The sequence below is a fragment of the Ambystoma mexicanum genome, chromosome 14 (assembly GCF_040938575.1).
Source record: "Ambystoma mexicanum isolate Mex_15411 chromosome 14, UKY_AmexF1_1, whole genome shotgun sequence".
Classification (NCBI taxonomy): domain Eukaryota; kingdom Metazoa; phylum Chordata; class Amphibia; order Caudata; family Ambystomatidae; genus Ambystoma; species Ambystoma mexicanum.
In genome coordinates, this window is record NC_090940.1 from 439,468,726 (window position 1) to 439,486,121 (window position 17,396).

At 43.2% G+C, this 17,396-nt stretch overlaps 1 protein-coding gene across 2 annotated transcripts in view; it reads right to left on the reverse strand.

Moving 5' to 3' along the window:
- The window catches only part of BBOF1 (basal body orientation factor 1), a 441,525-nt gene that overhangs the window by 278,348 nt on the left and 145,781 nt on the right, over positions 1–17,396 (reverse strand). For both annotated transcript variants that reach the window (XM_069637643.1, XM_069637642.1), the window contains exon 4: positions 14,641–14,784. In XM_069637643.1, the coding sequence (XP_069493744.1) occupies positions 14,641–14,784 (144 nt within the window). The remainder of the gene's footprint in view (positions 1–14,640; positions 14,785–17,396) is intronic.

The following is a 17,396-nucleotide window of genomic DNA, read 5'->3' on the forward strand; positions in this document are numbered from 1 at the left end:
TCATAGAAATCCGCACCAAAGTCTACTCAGTGGACTCCTAGCTTGTGACCATCATCTTCATGTCGGAAGCAGGATTTTTACACAGGATTTCGATGAGCAGTTTGGGAACTACAGAGAGCTATGTGCTCATGCTCTGGCTGCTATCCATGCCCCCTCCAAGTATATTAACTTTGAATATGCCAAGAGGGCAAAGTGTATGAACTTTGGAAAAGGCCAAGAGGGCAAAGTATATGAACTTTGGAAAAAGCCAAGAGGGCATCCTAAAGATGATAAGAACTACAAGTACCAAGTGGGCTTGGTGTTAAAAAATGAGAAAGATTGTGAATTGAAACATTTGTTGAAAGAGAGGTTGAAGTGGTCATGCAAAGGTCTATGTAAAATCCTTGGAGTTTCAAAAGTCTTTGACAGTGAAAACATACTGAGGTAAAATGTGGGGAAGGGAACCCCCCCCACCCCCTCCACAAAGAAGAGACAGACTCAAGCCCGGCAGAGGGAAGCCTGTGCAGAACTGTGTGATTAAGTCAAAGATGAATGGACAGGCTCGAGCCCGGCAGAGGGAGGCCTGTGTAGAACTGTGAGAAATTGAGAAAAGAATATTGATGACACAGCAGGTGAAGTCTGATGAAATGATTAAAATATCAGAAGTTTGAAACCCAAGACTGAACTGTTGAATTATACCAGTAAGCCAAAGTGTGCAAGACTGACAGAACTATGCCATCCGCCTATCCTTTTTTAAGAAACTCTCTAGACCCTGTGGGGCTTAACGTGGGGAAGGGAGTTGTTACTGAAGCCATTCTGACATTTCTTTGAGACACTATTTTCCTATAGTATTCCCTTAACACATTTGCCATTTTGAAAAGGAGGGCAAGGTAAGGTAAGGCTTTCTTAGTATAGGCCTTCTTATTTGACTAGACTGACTTGGATGTGTTTGTTATTTGTTTAATGGTCGAGACTATTCCCATTCTAGAGTTAGGGCCAGTTAGGAATTCTACCAACCCAACTAAAATACTAAATAAAGGTTTTCAAAAACCTGTATACATTGTGTCTGTGTCTACTACTCGATACAATGCCTTCCTTAAAGAAAGCAATGATTCGTCTCCTCAGCTTCTACTATTTGGGGCATCTCAGTATCTGATGTGGCTAGTCATCATTTTTTTGTAGATGCCGGCCAGAGTCTGTTCTGATTTTTTTCATGCTCAGCTGTGAGGATTTTGTTGGCCTAAGCTTGTGCCAAAATTCTTCTAACTTCAACATTATGGACCTCAAGCAGGCAAGATTCCAATTGTGGGTACATGTGGGATATCGCTACCCAAGGGATGTTTTTCACTTTGTAGATGTTCTCCTCTCCATCTCAAAAGTGTCATTTAATAGAGCTTTGGTTTTGTTTTCTGTAAGTGGAGAGACATGTTTTCAAGTGATTGTCTGGGATATGCGTAGCCTACACAATCCCTCTAGAAAGTTACTCTTTCTGTCTAGATAATCTGTTAGATGTTATTTGTTAGTCGTCGTCTCGGGCATTCATCAATTAAATGATATTCACTAGATATATTTCCATTTGTGGTATATCTGGTCATTGCTATGCGGCATTAGGGACCCACAGGGTAAAACTACAATCGGCTTCTACGCAAGCTGTTGGAAATGATTGCAGGAGGTTCTGATTTGTTTTCCACAACATTTGTTGAAGCATGCACACACTTTACAGCCATACCAAAAGGAGAACTGTCCCCCCCAAAAGGCAATTGATCAATAAAAAATGGCTAACAGCAATATTGACTAATAATTTATCTCTGCAGAATTCAATTGTGTTGGACATTCATTTTTCAATGTTAGATTACTTTATTACATGTATTCTTGAACTTTTATAGTACACCCTTCTGGAATGATGGAAAATAAAAGCTTGGATTAATATAAAGATTCAGGTTCAGATGCTGGAATTAGATAGTGAAGGATGATTTCTAATCTCTATTGGATATTGATCCCATAAACTTTAAAGGCATTAGCTAGCGAGAGAATACGAAATGGTCTCGGAAATAATCAGGCAAATGTACATTTGAGCTACAAAATCAGGTAATGGTTTCTTTAAATGGAAAGCCAGGGACACCTGTAAAGCAGAAAGAAATTGGTAGCCAATATAGCTCCTGGTTTGATGGTACAGATAGATGGACTAGTGATTTGTGGCCAGGTACTGTTCATAACAACCTGGTATTACAGAAGTGTTGGGAAATCTTTGACGTCCAAAACAAAGTAAGAAGCTACTCATAAATAAACAGTTCATATGTAAACACATTTGCTGCTTTTAGTGGTTGGAGTAACAGAAATGTCACATATTTCATCTGGACTTTGTTGCTAGGGGAATAACTTGGTTGGGGTATATTACAATAAAGGCATCTAAAGGGGAGGAAGGATAGCTCAGGGGCAACGCGTTTGTCTTGGAAACAAGACAACGCAATGCAACACAGGTTTGAATCCCAATCTCGCGCTTAGAAACCACTCATTGGTAATACGCGCGTTATAAATGAACAATTATATCATTATAATCCATAAAACCAGGGGAATGCTTTTATAACATCATTTCTAGAATAATGGAGATGCCTGTTGAGTTTCCTTTGAGAGGAGCAATAGATAAGGAATCTAGTAGTATTGTATGTACTTTAAACTCTATATTTGGAGGGCTATCGGAATTGCTTCTTACATGATTGCTTTAGAATAACCAGGACAGATGATGTATGCTTGCGAGAGAGATCAACAATCCAGCGCTATTGTATGTACAATACAATCAAGAATCCAGTTGCTTTGTATTCACACTAAGGGTGCCAGAAACCTCAAAATAGATGTATATATTAAGTCTGTATGGCATGGAAAATAACACATTCTAGATTTGTCATGCTTAAAGGGTCCAGTTATAAACCAACCTCTGAGATTCTCTCATACCGTACATGTTCGTCACCCTCCAGGTTGGATCAAGTAATATATTGGCAATAAAGTTGCACAAGCAATTTTTGGGATTGGCAGTGGGGACAACTTTGTATATAACCTATAATCTGGTTTCTGTAGAGGTTGAAAGGGTACAGTACACACAAATCTAATGGTGGTCACATGGTTGTAACTATGTTATTTGAGGGCAATGAAACTATTTTTTTTAATGTGACTCGGTTTTTATCTTTAAAGTGAAAGCAGAGTAAACACTCAATCTGGACTGATTGCGAGTTAGGAGTAACAAAAGCCCTCAAGGGAATTGAATAGAGAAGACTGGAGTGGAGGAAAAATGTAGTTTTTGACAAGTGCAGTTGAATAAGGGCTGAGCAATGCAGACTTTGGAGAGGAGTGATGGGGGAATGGCTGAGAATGGAGGATCAATCAGGGCATGTTCTACGGCAAGGAATTTACAATCGGACACCAAAAGAGTCCCCTGTGGGCACCAGATTAACCCTCCAAACAGAAAATGTTGCCCTAATTGAAGGCAGAATAACAGAATAACACATCATTGGAGCATCATAAATCTTTGCATCTGTCCTGGAACCAATATCAGTCATGGAGAGGGATGATCAGGAACTTCTGAGAGTGAATGAACAATTCAAACTTAGTAGAGGAAATACCAAGAATGAAGTATCAATGCAAGCCATAGAGAGGATAGACTGAGGGTGAAGATGAAAATTAGCCCATGAAAAGGATTAACGAAATAAGACCCAAGTGCAATATAAAGTTGCAGACTTCAAAAGGAGAGATCTGAGGATGGAGAGGCAGTGAGAGTATAGGAATAATGCAGGCCACACAGGTGGAGAGATCAGAGGGTAAGATAATTCGGAAAGGTGAGATAGTGCTACCCTAGGATAAGAGAGATTTAAAGGTAAAGCGTTTGTGAGTGGACATCTCAGGTACAGAGGTAGAGCATAGATATTGATATTTGAAAATGAAGGATAGCGCAGGCCCAGCAGGAAAGAAAATAGATCTGACAGTAAAGGATAGTGCAGGCCATGGGGTAAACATCTAACAGTGAAGGATAGTGCTGGCCCTAGGGAGTAATGCTCTGAGAGTGAAGGATAGTGCAGACCATTGACAGCAGAGGTATGATGTGCAGACCATGGGGTAGACATCTGACAGTGAAGAACAGTGCTAGCCCTAGGAGGAAAATGGTCTGAAGATGAAGGATAATGCAGACCATTGACAGCAGAGATCCGATGCTGAACGATGGTTCCGGTCTTTTGGAAAAGAGATTTGAAGGTGAAGGGTAGTGCAGGCCATGTAGAGCAGAAGTGTGGGTGAAGAAATAGTGTAAGCCTTGGAGAACATATATCTTGACATTTGACAGTAAAGGATAGTGCAGGCCATGGGGTAGACATCTGACAGTGAAGGACAGTGCTGGCCGTAGGGAGGAATGGTCTGAGGATGAAGGATATTGTAGTAAGCCTTTGACAGCTGAGATCTGATGGTGAACAATATGCAGGTCTTTTGGTAGAGAGATTTGAAGGTGAAGGGTAGTGCAGGCCTTGGTGAACAGAGATCTGACAATGAGGGATAGTGTAGGTTTTGGGGAGCAGAGATCTGGGGATCAACGATAATGTAGGTCTTGCAGTGGAGAGATCTGGGATAGAGGGATATTATAGGTTTTGTAGAGTAGAGATACAGGGCCTCATTACACGGTAGGTGGTGGAACAAGGTGCTATTAGCACATTGGTCCATGCTGGTAAAATACTGGCACCGCCTTGGAGGAAAGGGGAATTACCGCCCTATTCCAAGGTTGGTGGGGCGGTAATTCCCCCTTCCCCCATTGCCCTTCCCCATTCCCATTTTTGCCCCATAGGGCTCTATGGGAATGGGGAAGGCGCTAATTACGGTGCCGCAAATTGCGGTACCGTAATTAGCACCCTGATCCCTTTGTGGGTTGGTTTTTAACGCCTGCTAAAAAGCAGGCGTTAAAGTACCAACCCGCAAAGGGACCTCGTAGTAAGGCGGTAAGGGTTTACCGGTACCGGTGCCCTTACCGGTATCGGTAAACCCTTACCGCACTAGGTGTAATGAGGCCCACAGTGATCTGCAGGTAAATGATTGCCCACAGTGATCTGCAGGTAAATGATTGTGCAGGTGTTGCAGACCAGCGATCTGACAGTGAAAGATACAGCAAGCCTGGAAAGCAGAGACAGTGAAGGAGAGTGTAGCCCTTGGAGAACAGGCAACTGGCAGTGGGGGAGAATGCAAGCCTTAGTGGACAGATATTGGACAGTTGTCACAGACATCACTCAGAGTCTTTGAGACAGTTTAAGGGTTTTTCTTTTTCTTTGGTGAGGCCTGGGGCCGTCCCTCACTCTCTCCTTTTGATATGATCCTCCTCCCTAACCCAGGCATCCATAACACTTGGTTAGTTCTAATAAATGTTGACCCTGCTATCTAAAGTCTGTCCTCAGGGACTTTGTAGCTCTTCCTTCTCTAACTAAGGGTTAGAGTTCTAATGGAAGTTTGGATAGTGCCTTGCACATACTCTGTTGGATTCAGACTAGTTCAATCATGCTTAGTCACCTCATCTATCGTACTCTTACTACCATCCCCTCCGGCTTTCTCCTCCCAGCAGTCCTCTGTCCCTCAGATGTTTCACCCCTCCTATTCCTCCTCTCCACCCTTTGATGCTATGTCTCTTCTCACTCCTCTATTATTTCTCTTCTTCTCCACTAGTAATCCCTTTCTCCATACTGCCACTCTCCTCCTCCACACTACTACTCCTCACCTCTACTATGATGTTCTTTTCAACACTACTGCTCTCCTCATCCCACCACTACTACTCAGAAACCCTTCTTTCAATTAGGCACATTCACTTCACAATCACTCCTTACACTATCTTCTCCAGTCACTCGTCTCATAGACACGCACACTCAAGCTGAACAAACCATTATCACTCCTAAGCCCATGCCTCACCTGCTCCACAATTATCCTCCACAAGCTGCCGCTCCCTCCTCTCCACTGCTGGTCTCATGTTTGTGCTCCACCTCAACCTCTGAATCCACCCAAAAACAGACAGTTTCTGCTTCCTGTCCCCTGCTTAAATATCCCTCTGCTTGTGAGGATTGGCTGTTTTCCCCTAACCAATCTAGCGCTTTCTCCCCTTCTCCTCTTTTAGGCATGTATGTGCAGGGAAAAGTCTTGAAAAGGAAACTAAGGCCAGTCCACTTTCTCTGCATCGACTCGCAACTCGGCTAACATTGCAGCGTCAAAAATATTCAATGACCCAGTTTGTGGTTTGTGCCCTGTACCGTTGGCCATCTCAGTTAGTTTGAGGGCAAGTTTCCTTTAACCCCATATGTTCCTGGTGGTCCAGGGGATATTGTATTGATGGTGTGAGATGGCTGGAGGACTTAGCCATGCCCATGATGCAGGTTTCTCTGCCACTCAAATGCACAACTGGCTGTGTCTCTCTCTCGCTCTCTCTCGGAGATGTACTGCAGTACTCTGGTCTCCGCAGGGCTGTCACAGTTCTCTTCAACTCTTCTTTTGAAGCATGGGGTGCTTATCCTGCTTTGGCTTCTCAGTGGTTTCTCAATATGATTCTGTGGTGTCCTGAAAGTAAAGGCAAATCCTAACCAGTATCCGTATCACGAGGCAAGGCTTGAGGTAAGGGTTTGCAAACTGTGACGATTCACCAGGTCTCGTCACTTCTCCCCAAAGGGGAACCCTTTACTATGAGGCAAGGGAAGTGAGGCTGCTACCCAATAGTCCCCTAGGGGTGGTAATATCTGGGAGGACCTCATAGGGAGGGGGGGAACTCCCCACCTGGGGATAAGGACATCCATCTGGGGAAAAGTCTCCCTACAACGCTGTCACAGAACTCCTGTAGCCTAATGGTGACCCCTTTCTCCCACCATTGATAGGGGAACCATGCTTTATTGTAAAGCCATGACTGTGACAAATGTAGATCATACTGGGACAAAGAAGAACATGAGAAGTCATATGCAAAACCAGCCAAATACTGCAATGAGGTGGCTCACTGGAGTGCCAAGAAGACTTTCCAAGATAAGTCCTCTACCTCTAACTCCCTCAGGGTCAGTCGTTTTTCAAAGAAACAAGGTGGGGGGAGATCTCTGTCTTCGGCTGGGGGCTCCCTCTGGAATAGCCTCCCTGCCGCTCTAAAACTTGAGGAGAACCATCTCTGGTTCCGGAAGCACCTCAAGACCTTCCTCTTTGCATCTGCCTTTGCTCCCCTCTGCCCTGCTTATCGGCTCTCTTGGCACTGTGCACCTGGCTACCCTCTGTCCCCCGGGCCCAGGTACCTGCTCACCCTGCCACCCTTCTGCACTGCCTCCCGGCCACCCCTCGCACCAGGGACTGTATCTGTAACCCCTAAAGTTCTGCTGCTGTAAACACAGCTCTTGCCAATTGCTGACTGCACTAGCCCTGTTTATTGCTTCATTATCTATTTATTTGTATTTATTATTATTTATCTGTTCTCCTCTGCTCTGCACTTTCTACTCTCCCCCTTCCATGTACTTTTCCCCCTTTCCCTTTCCCATGCACTTTCACATTCTCAATGTCACTGAGCCTAGTAAGATCGTTGTTTTGTTCTCCCCGGTTTCCCATCCCTTGCCTTGTTGTGCTCTGAAACACTTGTGTATGAGCGCGATACAAATAAAATATCATATCATATCACAAGATAGTGTTGATGTTACGAGAGGGCAGAGTCAACAATATAATAACTTATTTAATGTGATACAGTTTACAGTTAAACTTTTCACATATTAAATCATATAATTCAACTTCATAACCAACAACATGAAAACATTTCCTTATTACTTAAGAATACTCGTCACAATACATCAAAATAAAGATAAAAATAGCAAATACAATAGAATAAAGATAATAATAAAAATGACAATAAAAGTAAAATGAGAATGGAAATTAATAGTGCATTATAGCCCTCATACATATAATTTTCTCATCGTCTTGGTAAAAGGGTTCACCCTCAAGATAAAATAACAAAAATATCTTTGCCATCATATACTTAGATTATTAAACTCATTACCTGAATTTGATTTTAACCATGATCATTATATACAATGGCAATTTTAACTTATTGCGTCAACATGGTGAACATATCAACCCTAATAGAGTTGATAAGTCTTAGCCATCATGGGACACTCAGTCAATATGTGTTTAGCTGTTTCCTATATTGCAATGTTCTTACATAAGCGACAAATACATTCCATTACCAACAACTGTCTTTCACATCCTATAGCTGCTAAGACTGGGAGATGGCTGAAGGATATTGTTGCAGGCTCCTATATGTAAACAGGTTATATAATGTATACTTGTATCTTAAGATTGTTGAGGTGCTCATTATTTTCCAACCAATCCCAAAGATCAACATGTTTGGCTAGAAATGTCTTCATTGTTGTTACATCGCCCCCCCTCACCCGCCCCCATCTCTGTGTCCAACAGATCTCTTGGTAGAAACTTTCCATGCTCGTCCTAAATTTAGAAGTCCCTGCTTCTTTAAATATTTCTTGTTTCATAGACACTAGGAGAAGATTTTCCAGAGTGTTGCACATTTTCAAGTACAATTCAGCATGTATTTTTAACAAAATCGATTTTAATGACAGTAGTCCTAATTCTAATCTGATAATGGCCATTGGAATGCAAGACGGAAGACCGAAGATCTTCCGCCAAAATTTGCCCTCCACTTTCTCAAGCCATTTCAGATCAATAGCCACAAGTGATTCCAGACCGTAGGTGATCATCGGTGCTAAGACCTGGATATACAGTTGGCAAACCCCCCAAACAGTGTAAACACTATGGTTCACCATTAATTGATACAGTAGGGCAGTAGTCTGCGTGGCCCTTGTGGTACGCAAATTTATACATGAAAGGTACTCTCCTGTGGCTTCTATCTCTAGCCTGAGATATTTATATTGTGGCGTGTAAGAGATGTCTAATTGACGAACCAACAGTCTAGGACGGGCACATTTTTCCCTGAGAAAACCATAATCTGGGTTTTCTCTCGGTTAATAACCACACCGTTAGTTTCTGCATATGCCCACAGAGCCTCTGCTGAACATGATAGCCCGCTAAAGGTATGGTCTAAAATGACAATATCACCAGCATAGGCTAAGACCAGACATTGGGTAAGACCAATTTTTGGTCGACAATTATGCACCGCAGCAATCGCCTCAGGTATGTCATATACAAAAAGATTATATACAGCTGGAGTGGTCACACAACCTTGCTTAATGTTGTTAGTCATATTCCCTTGCGTATCGAGTTTGAGAGAAACCGTTGCATTCTGATGCAAGAGCTTCAGATAATAGAGCAATCCCTCGGGGCAACCCAATGATTCCAGCTTTGTCCATAACTTTTCCCTACTGACTAGATCAAAAGCTGCTTTAAAATCAATATACATAACAAAGTGGAGGATTACCAACCTGTCTAGTTCTCATTCACAGGGTATCCATGATCAAAAGATTATGTGTGGTAGAATATCCTTGCCTAAATCCACTTTGAAATCTGTTAAGTATACCTGCCTTGTCTGCCCACGCTTGAAGTTCTTGAAGAATCAGCACGTCAAACAACTTGCCAGTACAATCTAACAGAGACAGTAGCCTATTGTTACCCGGCTCCATTTTATTATCCTTTTTGAACACCGGTATAAGTATAGCAGACTGCCAGGAACTGGGGAGTCTGCCTTCTATCAATACTTTGAAGAATAATATATCCAGTAGCTTGGTCCAGAATTCGGGATACTTTTCAATAATACATTAGAAAGTCCGTTAGGACCCGGAGCTCAGGAGGATTTTAAGTTTTTGGATTTTGGCAATCAGTATGTCAGAGGTTACCTTAAAGGGTGGGCTAGGAGGGAGGTTATGGACTTCTGTCAGCACTCTTTCCTCCGTGGATGCATTTCGGTTTCGCAGGAAATTCTCCCAGTCCAAGGCTCCAATAGGGTTAATCAAGGGTGTCCTTCTACTACCCCTTGCTTCTTCCAATAGTGCCCAGATGTTTCTGGTATTCCCTGCACATATTATTTGCACCGTATGTTGCCATTGCGCAAGCCTTTTATTATGCCTCTTAGATTTCAACCAAACTCAAAACTTTTTCTTGAGCATTCTGCTGCTGGAATGATAAATCTGGAAAGTGCGTGAAGTGTATTTGACTTGCTGAATGTCCGCCCTAAGTTTCCCTTTGGCATCTCTAATACTTCTATCAAACGGATTCCTTTTAGACAGATCACTATTAATCAATGCATCCCTGTAGGAGCGTGACTGCACATTAAAGAAGAAATCAATGTCGCTATCTCATTTATAGATATTGTGCTAAACTGTTTATCATTAATTGTAGACATTTTTTTAAGTTGTCTGTGTAGCCCTAAGAATATTAGTTTCCGACCAGCATATGCAAGTCACAGAATGATTCACCCTCATGTCACCCAAAGGTTTACATTCATAATTATCTTTGTCAGCTTTGAAGGTCAGAACCAATGCATTGTGATTGCTCCAATTATTGGTACTGACCCTCATATCCTGGGATATCTCAGGTCTGACGAATATATAATCAATGGTACTTTTTGAGTTTCCACTTTTCCAAGTATGTTTCCCCGGTAGATCACTAAGGGTCCGCCCATTAACCATTTTGAGATCCCAGCTACTGAAGAAATATACCCAATATCGGCCCTCAGGGTCCTCCACAGTATGCGTCATTACGCTACCAGGCTGTAAAGAAGGGTTAGATGTTGTGCCCAATCCACCACTCATATGACAATTAAAATCCCCAGCAATTATCCCAAAGCAATTCTTAGAGTGCTCAGACCATAGTATCAGGAGATCATGGAGCGCCTCTTGATTAGGCTCTCTCATATGTGCCCCCGGAGCGTTATATAGACTTATTAACAATATTTTCTCCAGTACTTCATCGAAGGTTCTTTCAATTTCCACGCCGATGACATTTTCATCAAATTTGGTGGTAATTCTGCGAGAATTCACACTATGTATTACACCAATGATCAGGCCACCATATCAGGTCACCATATGATCAGGCGTCCCCCCTGTTGGCCCTTTTTAGCCAGAGACTGGTAAATCGTATAACCACTTAATATAATGGGTGAAGTCAACCAAGTTTCTTGGAGACAAATACATATGTGACTAGAAAAATAAGGTAGAGAAACTTCAGATGATAATAAGTGGCTAAAATCCCTACAGTTCCAAGAGAAAATTGAACAGTTTCAGCGCTTCTGCACTACCACAGGCAATGATTCTGCAAGTCACTTTAAAAAGTTTTGAATAACCACCACCTGAACATAATTTCCTCTCGGTAGCGCTGATGATCCTATCACAGCCAGAGGTCCTGTTTTGTCATTTGCCGGCCATTTGGGATCTTCTTGCTCTGGATTCACGCCGATATCAGTATCTACCTTCCGCAGACTGTCCCTATATTTCCGTAGCATCTGTGTGGTTGCTAGGAGTTTACAATTAATAGCCGATACATTAGAATGGACAACCTTTAATGGTTCGATAAATGCAAAGTCCTCTGACCTCAAGACTCTGAGCTGGGGAACCATATGTAACCTCGTTATAAATGGGCAGGGTTTGCTGGATTAGTCCATTTGGTCTTAATAGGCATTCAGGCTATGTTATTTCGCAATCCTGAGCTTTTTTGTGGCGTAGATGAGTTCTTATCCAGCTCACCTACAGAATTGATTGTAGGCACCTCAATAAACTCATCTTCTTCACCAAGTATCCCATTCTCTTTATCAGGTATGATCCAGCTAGTCAAGCAGCCTGCCCCATTCGAATGGCGTTTTGTATTTTTTATGCCCGTGCTGCTCTCTTTCTTGCTTTCCTTGTTTTGATAACAGGAGGTTCTGTGTTAGGTAATGGGGAGGCCGTAATACATGGTAGTTTACTTATAGCAGCTCTTTTCGCCAAACGGCGTTGTTTTCTAGAGAAAAAAAACTCAGATTTGTCAGTGCTATCCAAGTCCTTCTCAATATTAGCTCACGGTTCCTGCAGGACTCAAGCCGCTTCTGATAAGTTAATCTCTGCTTCCTCTCTACGATTAACAGATGAGCACAGCAAAAGATTCTTATTCACCATTGTATTTTCTAAAATGCGGCCGCACATCTTTAACAACATTTTTAATGCAAACTGTAAAGAGGCCTTAGAGGATTGAAGTTCAACTAATGCGGTCGGGCAGGCCATAGAGTCTCCCACGACCTCCATGTCGTCCTCCAACGCTTCAGCTTCAAGGTGTATTGCCAAATTGGGGGAGACTGATAGTCTCTCTGATACACCCGTCCTCAGAGAGCACTCTTCATTCTGCGGTTCTTCACAATTTACTTCCACAGCTTTCACAGGAGCAGGGGTCATAGACCTTTGCATTGACTAACAAAGTTCTAGAAGCAAGTTATTATCAATGTCCTCATAATTAGATAGATCTTGGGGAATACTTCCGTTTTGAGTGCTCAATTCAAAAGAAGGCGTAATAGCCCCCGTGCCGTGCGGCACTTTCCTGTTTACTCAACTCTTGGCTTCCTCATTCATGTCTGTTTTTACGCCACCTTTGTTGCTCGTCTTCCTTAAATTGTAACTAGATTGCTGGCCCCTCTTATGTCACAGCCACCAAAAAATAGAGTTGTTAAACTCCTCCAGGCAGGAAGTGAGATTAAGCGTAATAAATTGGGAGCGGCACAATACTAGCGTTTGGAACGTTCTGCACCAACTTCCCCTTCAAGGGAAGACAATATATCATGTGTGTCAGAGACGTGGCCGGGATCAAAGGATCTAATTCCGCAGTCTCCCGCTGCTCTCTACTGTCAAACCACACGGACTACAACAATATAACCCAGAAGTGACCTCTTTGAAGTGGTTATGCAATATCTCTCAATTGCCCTTCTCTTGAATGCGGGACGCAGCTTCCCACATTCGCTGAGCCAACTCCACTCTCCGAACATTCGGAACCTCAGTTGCCGCTGCTCCCGATGATCACCGAGGATCACTTTGCTTCACTTTTCGCTGCGCGTTCGCCACAGTAGCCACTTTTGAAGCACGCACAGCCTTCTGGGTGATCTGCTTAAAGGAACAGCAGTGTCTGTGTCACCGAGGATCACTTTGCTTCACTTTTCAATATAAAGTAGAAAGCAAGAACAAACTAGAGAGCTCGCATTGTGGAAGCCAGCAGCACTCAAGTCCTGCCTGGGAGATTCAATCCGGGAGGACCAGAAATGCAGAAAAGCTGTTCTTCCAGGCAGTTGCCGCAAAGAACGGGACACTGCTACAACGTCCCAGGGGCCGGCTGGGAGCTGACTCGCCAGAAGGAAGAAGCAATTCAGTTGGTGGCGTGACAGCAGAAAGGTGGACTGTGAGGTCTGGAAACAGTGCAGAGACCACCAGTTGGAGCCTGCTGTGGAGCCACAAAGGTATCAGAAATCACAGAGGAAAGAACCTGAGATCCCGGGAAGAACCTAGAGCTGTGTCACAACAGAGAACAAGGTAACAGAAATGGTGGGAAGAATGGAAGGAGTCCGGGAAGCCAAACCAAGAAGCCAGAGTGCATCCGGAGTGATCTCCCTCATCAAAGTGACAACCCGAACCATACCACCATTGACACAGAGTGCACCAGAGTTTTCTCCCTCGTCACAGTGGTGGCAACCCAAACCATACCATTGAGCCAGAGTGCATTTGGAGTTATCTTCCTCGTTGCAGTGGTCAGCCAAATACCACTGCTCAGGAGGAGTGTATCAGGAATCATCTCCCCGTCGCAGTAGTCAGCCAAATACCACTGCCAAAGTAGAGTGGAACGGAAGCCATCTCCCTCATCAGAGTGGTATATGGAAGCCCAATAAGGCATGAGTCTTTCTTTTCCTGGAAGGAGTTAAAGAGACTAATCCACGTTTTCTGCAAGAGTGCTTGAAGACTGCTGTGGAGAACCTTTATAGAAGGACCAGGAGAAGGGAGTCATTACCCTGGTCCTTTGTGATGGAACATTGGAATTACTTATACGATAAGATGGAAGAAGGGAGTCATTCTCCTGGTGAAGGAAACACAAACTTCTCTTTAGTTAAAAACATATGTTTATAGTGTTAGGGCTAGATTTGTTGGTTTCTGACAGAGGATGGAGAACATTTAACTTTGACGGACATTCTGACAACTCACCAAAGTATTCCTAGGTTGAGGCTGGGCAAGCCCCTTAGAAGTAGGGAGAGAAAGGTTTCTTTATTGATTTAATAAAGAATTGTAGCCCACAAGATGAGCCCTCCTTGTCAGCTGTCTTCTTCTACACCCTCGCAAAATGCACATGCTGGCGCAGGGAAACAGGAATTGGGGATCTCTTTACTGGGTTTTCCCTTAAGGCTAGGGCTGGCTCATGATTCGCCCTGCAACTCCCACTGCCTGTCATTGGCCTTGTCACACAGTAAAGGATAGTGCAGACATTGGGAAACAGGGATTTGACAGTAAAGGATAGTGCAGGCCTTTGGGAGCAAAGATCTAGGGTAGATAGTGCAGAGCTTGAAACGTAGATATACGATCGATTGTGCAGGCCTTGAAAAGCAGTGCGCTCATAGTGAAGAATAGTGCTAGCCCTGGGGGAGGATGAAAAGTGAAAGTGTTGAGAGCAGAGGGAGAGGTGACAAATGGAGCTGAGAAATGAGAAAATAGAGAAAACACTCACATCATCCAGCTCCTTCTCCATTTGAGCTTTCCTCTTCCGAAACTCTTTAATCACTTTCATTTCTCCCTGAATTAAGCGCATTTCATCTGTTTTTTTATTGAACTTCTCCTCCAGTTCGTTGAGTTGCTGGGTATACTTCTCCACCTGTAGATAAGAGGTTCCAATAATGTCAGCATGAAACATTTGTTCAACGTGAGCACACGCCTGTGTGTTACAGTATCTAAATAGCCATGTTATAAGACAAGATATATGACTTGTTATTTGGTCTCTTTGAAAGGAAACTGCTCAATTTAATTTGATAATTTCTAAGTTTCTAGAAATGCAACAAATATTGCAATCGCCACCAGACTCTGGAATGTGGTGACTATTATGTCCCAGAACACTTGCCTTTTAGCATAACAAGTGAATTTGCAATACAAATCATCAAAATAGAGAAGAAATCTATAACATTTCAGGATAGAAAGCTGTAAACTAAACCCATGCTTCAGCATACATTGAAGACATCAACATGCCTAAATATTTCAATAAGTGAAATATTCAAATTGCAAGAAATCAATGGCCACAAATCCAAGCTTTGATTCCTTTTATTGGATTAACTGAAAATATAATGACGAGATGTAGAATGCATTTGCTTTGAAAGTCCTCTAAATGTCTTCATCAGATGGTAGTCACAGAATAAAACGAGTAGCAGAAAACCAGGCTGGATATTGTTTTCGATGGGTACTCATTTCAATCTATGAGTCCCAACAGATGACGAAGCATATTGGACTTTGCATGCAAATGCATTGTACTTTCACAGTGTAATATTTACTCGATTGAAACCTCTCAAAACCTGGATTTTTTGTGATTTTAATTCTGAACTAACATTATAACACTTTTCTTTGCAAGATATAAATGAAAAGGAGGCAATGTATACTGGCCATTGGATATGCAGAGTTAGGGATGCAGAATATATATATGGGGTCCTGAAAAGAGATCAGTGCCCCAAAAGCATTTGGGAAAGTTGAGTGTTAGCAGCATTGTAGAAGCAGTGTTGGGAAAGCAGCACTGAAATGGCAGCACTGGATATGCAGTATTAGGGACTCAGCATTGGACAGGCAGCTGTGGTAAGCAGTCATACAGCATTGTACAAGCAGCACTGGGCATGCAGTCTTGCAAACACATTGGTGAGGAGAAAACACGGGGTATGTAGTATTGGGTAAGCAGTAATGTAAATGCAGTGTTTGGGCTGGCAGCACTGTGTGTGCAGTTTTCGGGATGAGGCGTTTGTATATGGAGGGATCGGCATCTAGCATTAGTTTATTAGTGATGGGCAGCTGTGATGTGGCCCCCTGCCTAACTCTTGGGTCAATGGTGAAGAGGCACCAGCAATGCTGGGTCTGTGGCCGAGGGAAAGGATCCCGGGGTCTATCCTACCATGCCCCAGTTATGTGGAACAAATTCATGGCCTATCCCTGTAAAGGAGCCTTCAAAATACCAACCCTCCTGGCATGCAAAGGCCCTCAAGATATGCTCAATTCAGCAGGACAGCCGCCCACTGCCCTGTTCGCCCTCCCTGACCCACCACCCAACCCAAGAGAAATTCTGGCAGGGCAAACCCAGGCCCTGGACATTGATCATTAGAGTCAACAGAGATCATGAAGTCCTCAGAGGTATATCGGCAAGATCAATGACCTGGAATGTATTAGGGTCAGGAAAATAAATGACCATTTTTGGAAACACTGACATTCACAATTCAACAACATCAGCAGTCTTTCAATGCACTTAGGGATTATCAACCACCTGATTACTATATGTGTGGACAAATGAGCTAATAAGTTGACACAAGTAATCACCAGCTATACCTGAATACACATGAATGGGGAGAAACCAAGGGGGCAGGCTTGCCCTCTATACAAGCCATAAACATGTAGGCTGGGGTTAGAAGTCAATGGAGGACCCATGGTGAAGCAGGTTGGTGTGACAGCAGTAGTAGAGACAATTGAACCAGGAGGAATTAGGCTGAAGATAGTCGATTAAAGGAAAGGAGCACCACCTCCATTGCTTTACTCTTCTAAGAAAAAGGAAGGAAAGGAGGTAGTGAACAATAAAAAAGGTAAGAAGGTGACAGAAGTGATGAAGGGTGCAGAAGATGAAGAACCTCTAAGGAAGTAAGGTGATTGGAGGGTGAATAGCAGGAGATTGGGGAAGAGAAGGAGGGGGAAGGTAGTGCAGAAAAAACAGCAGCAGAGGAGACGATGAGAGTAGGCTTTCGGAGGTAGGGAGAGACATCAAGAAAAGAAAGTAGGAGCATCCAAAGGTGGAGGTTAGAGTAAGAGAGAGAAGAAGGTGAAAGAGGGAGAACACAAAAAGGAGGAGCAGGCACGTTACAAGCCTGATATGGGGACTTAAGAGCAGATGGAGGTAGGAGCATGTGGGAAAGTATAGAAGTCATCATGATGAGCAGAATAAGTCTTATAGTAGAGAGGAAAGAAAGAGTAAGAGAGATACAAGCATTTTGCGAGTTCTTGAGCAGCCAGAGGAAGACGTGGGTGGGAAACAAGAACAAGGGATCCCAAGACAGAGAGGTTGCAAATGGAGTTCGACTTATTCTATCAACCAACACACTTGGTCAGCTCCCTCAAAACTCTGGGGTTTACCTTGACAAACTACAACTCCTCCTTTCACAGATTAGCTCTAACATACAAGCCAGATGAAGCCCCACGACTGGCTGAATTTCACCTCAGGAGTCCAGGATAGCAAGCAGAGGACCTAAA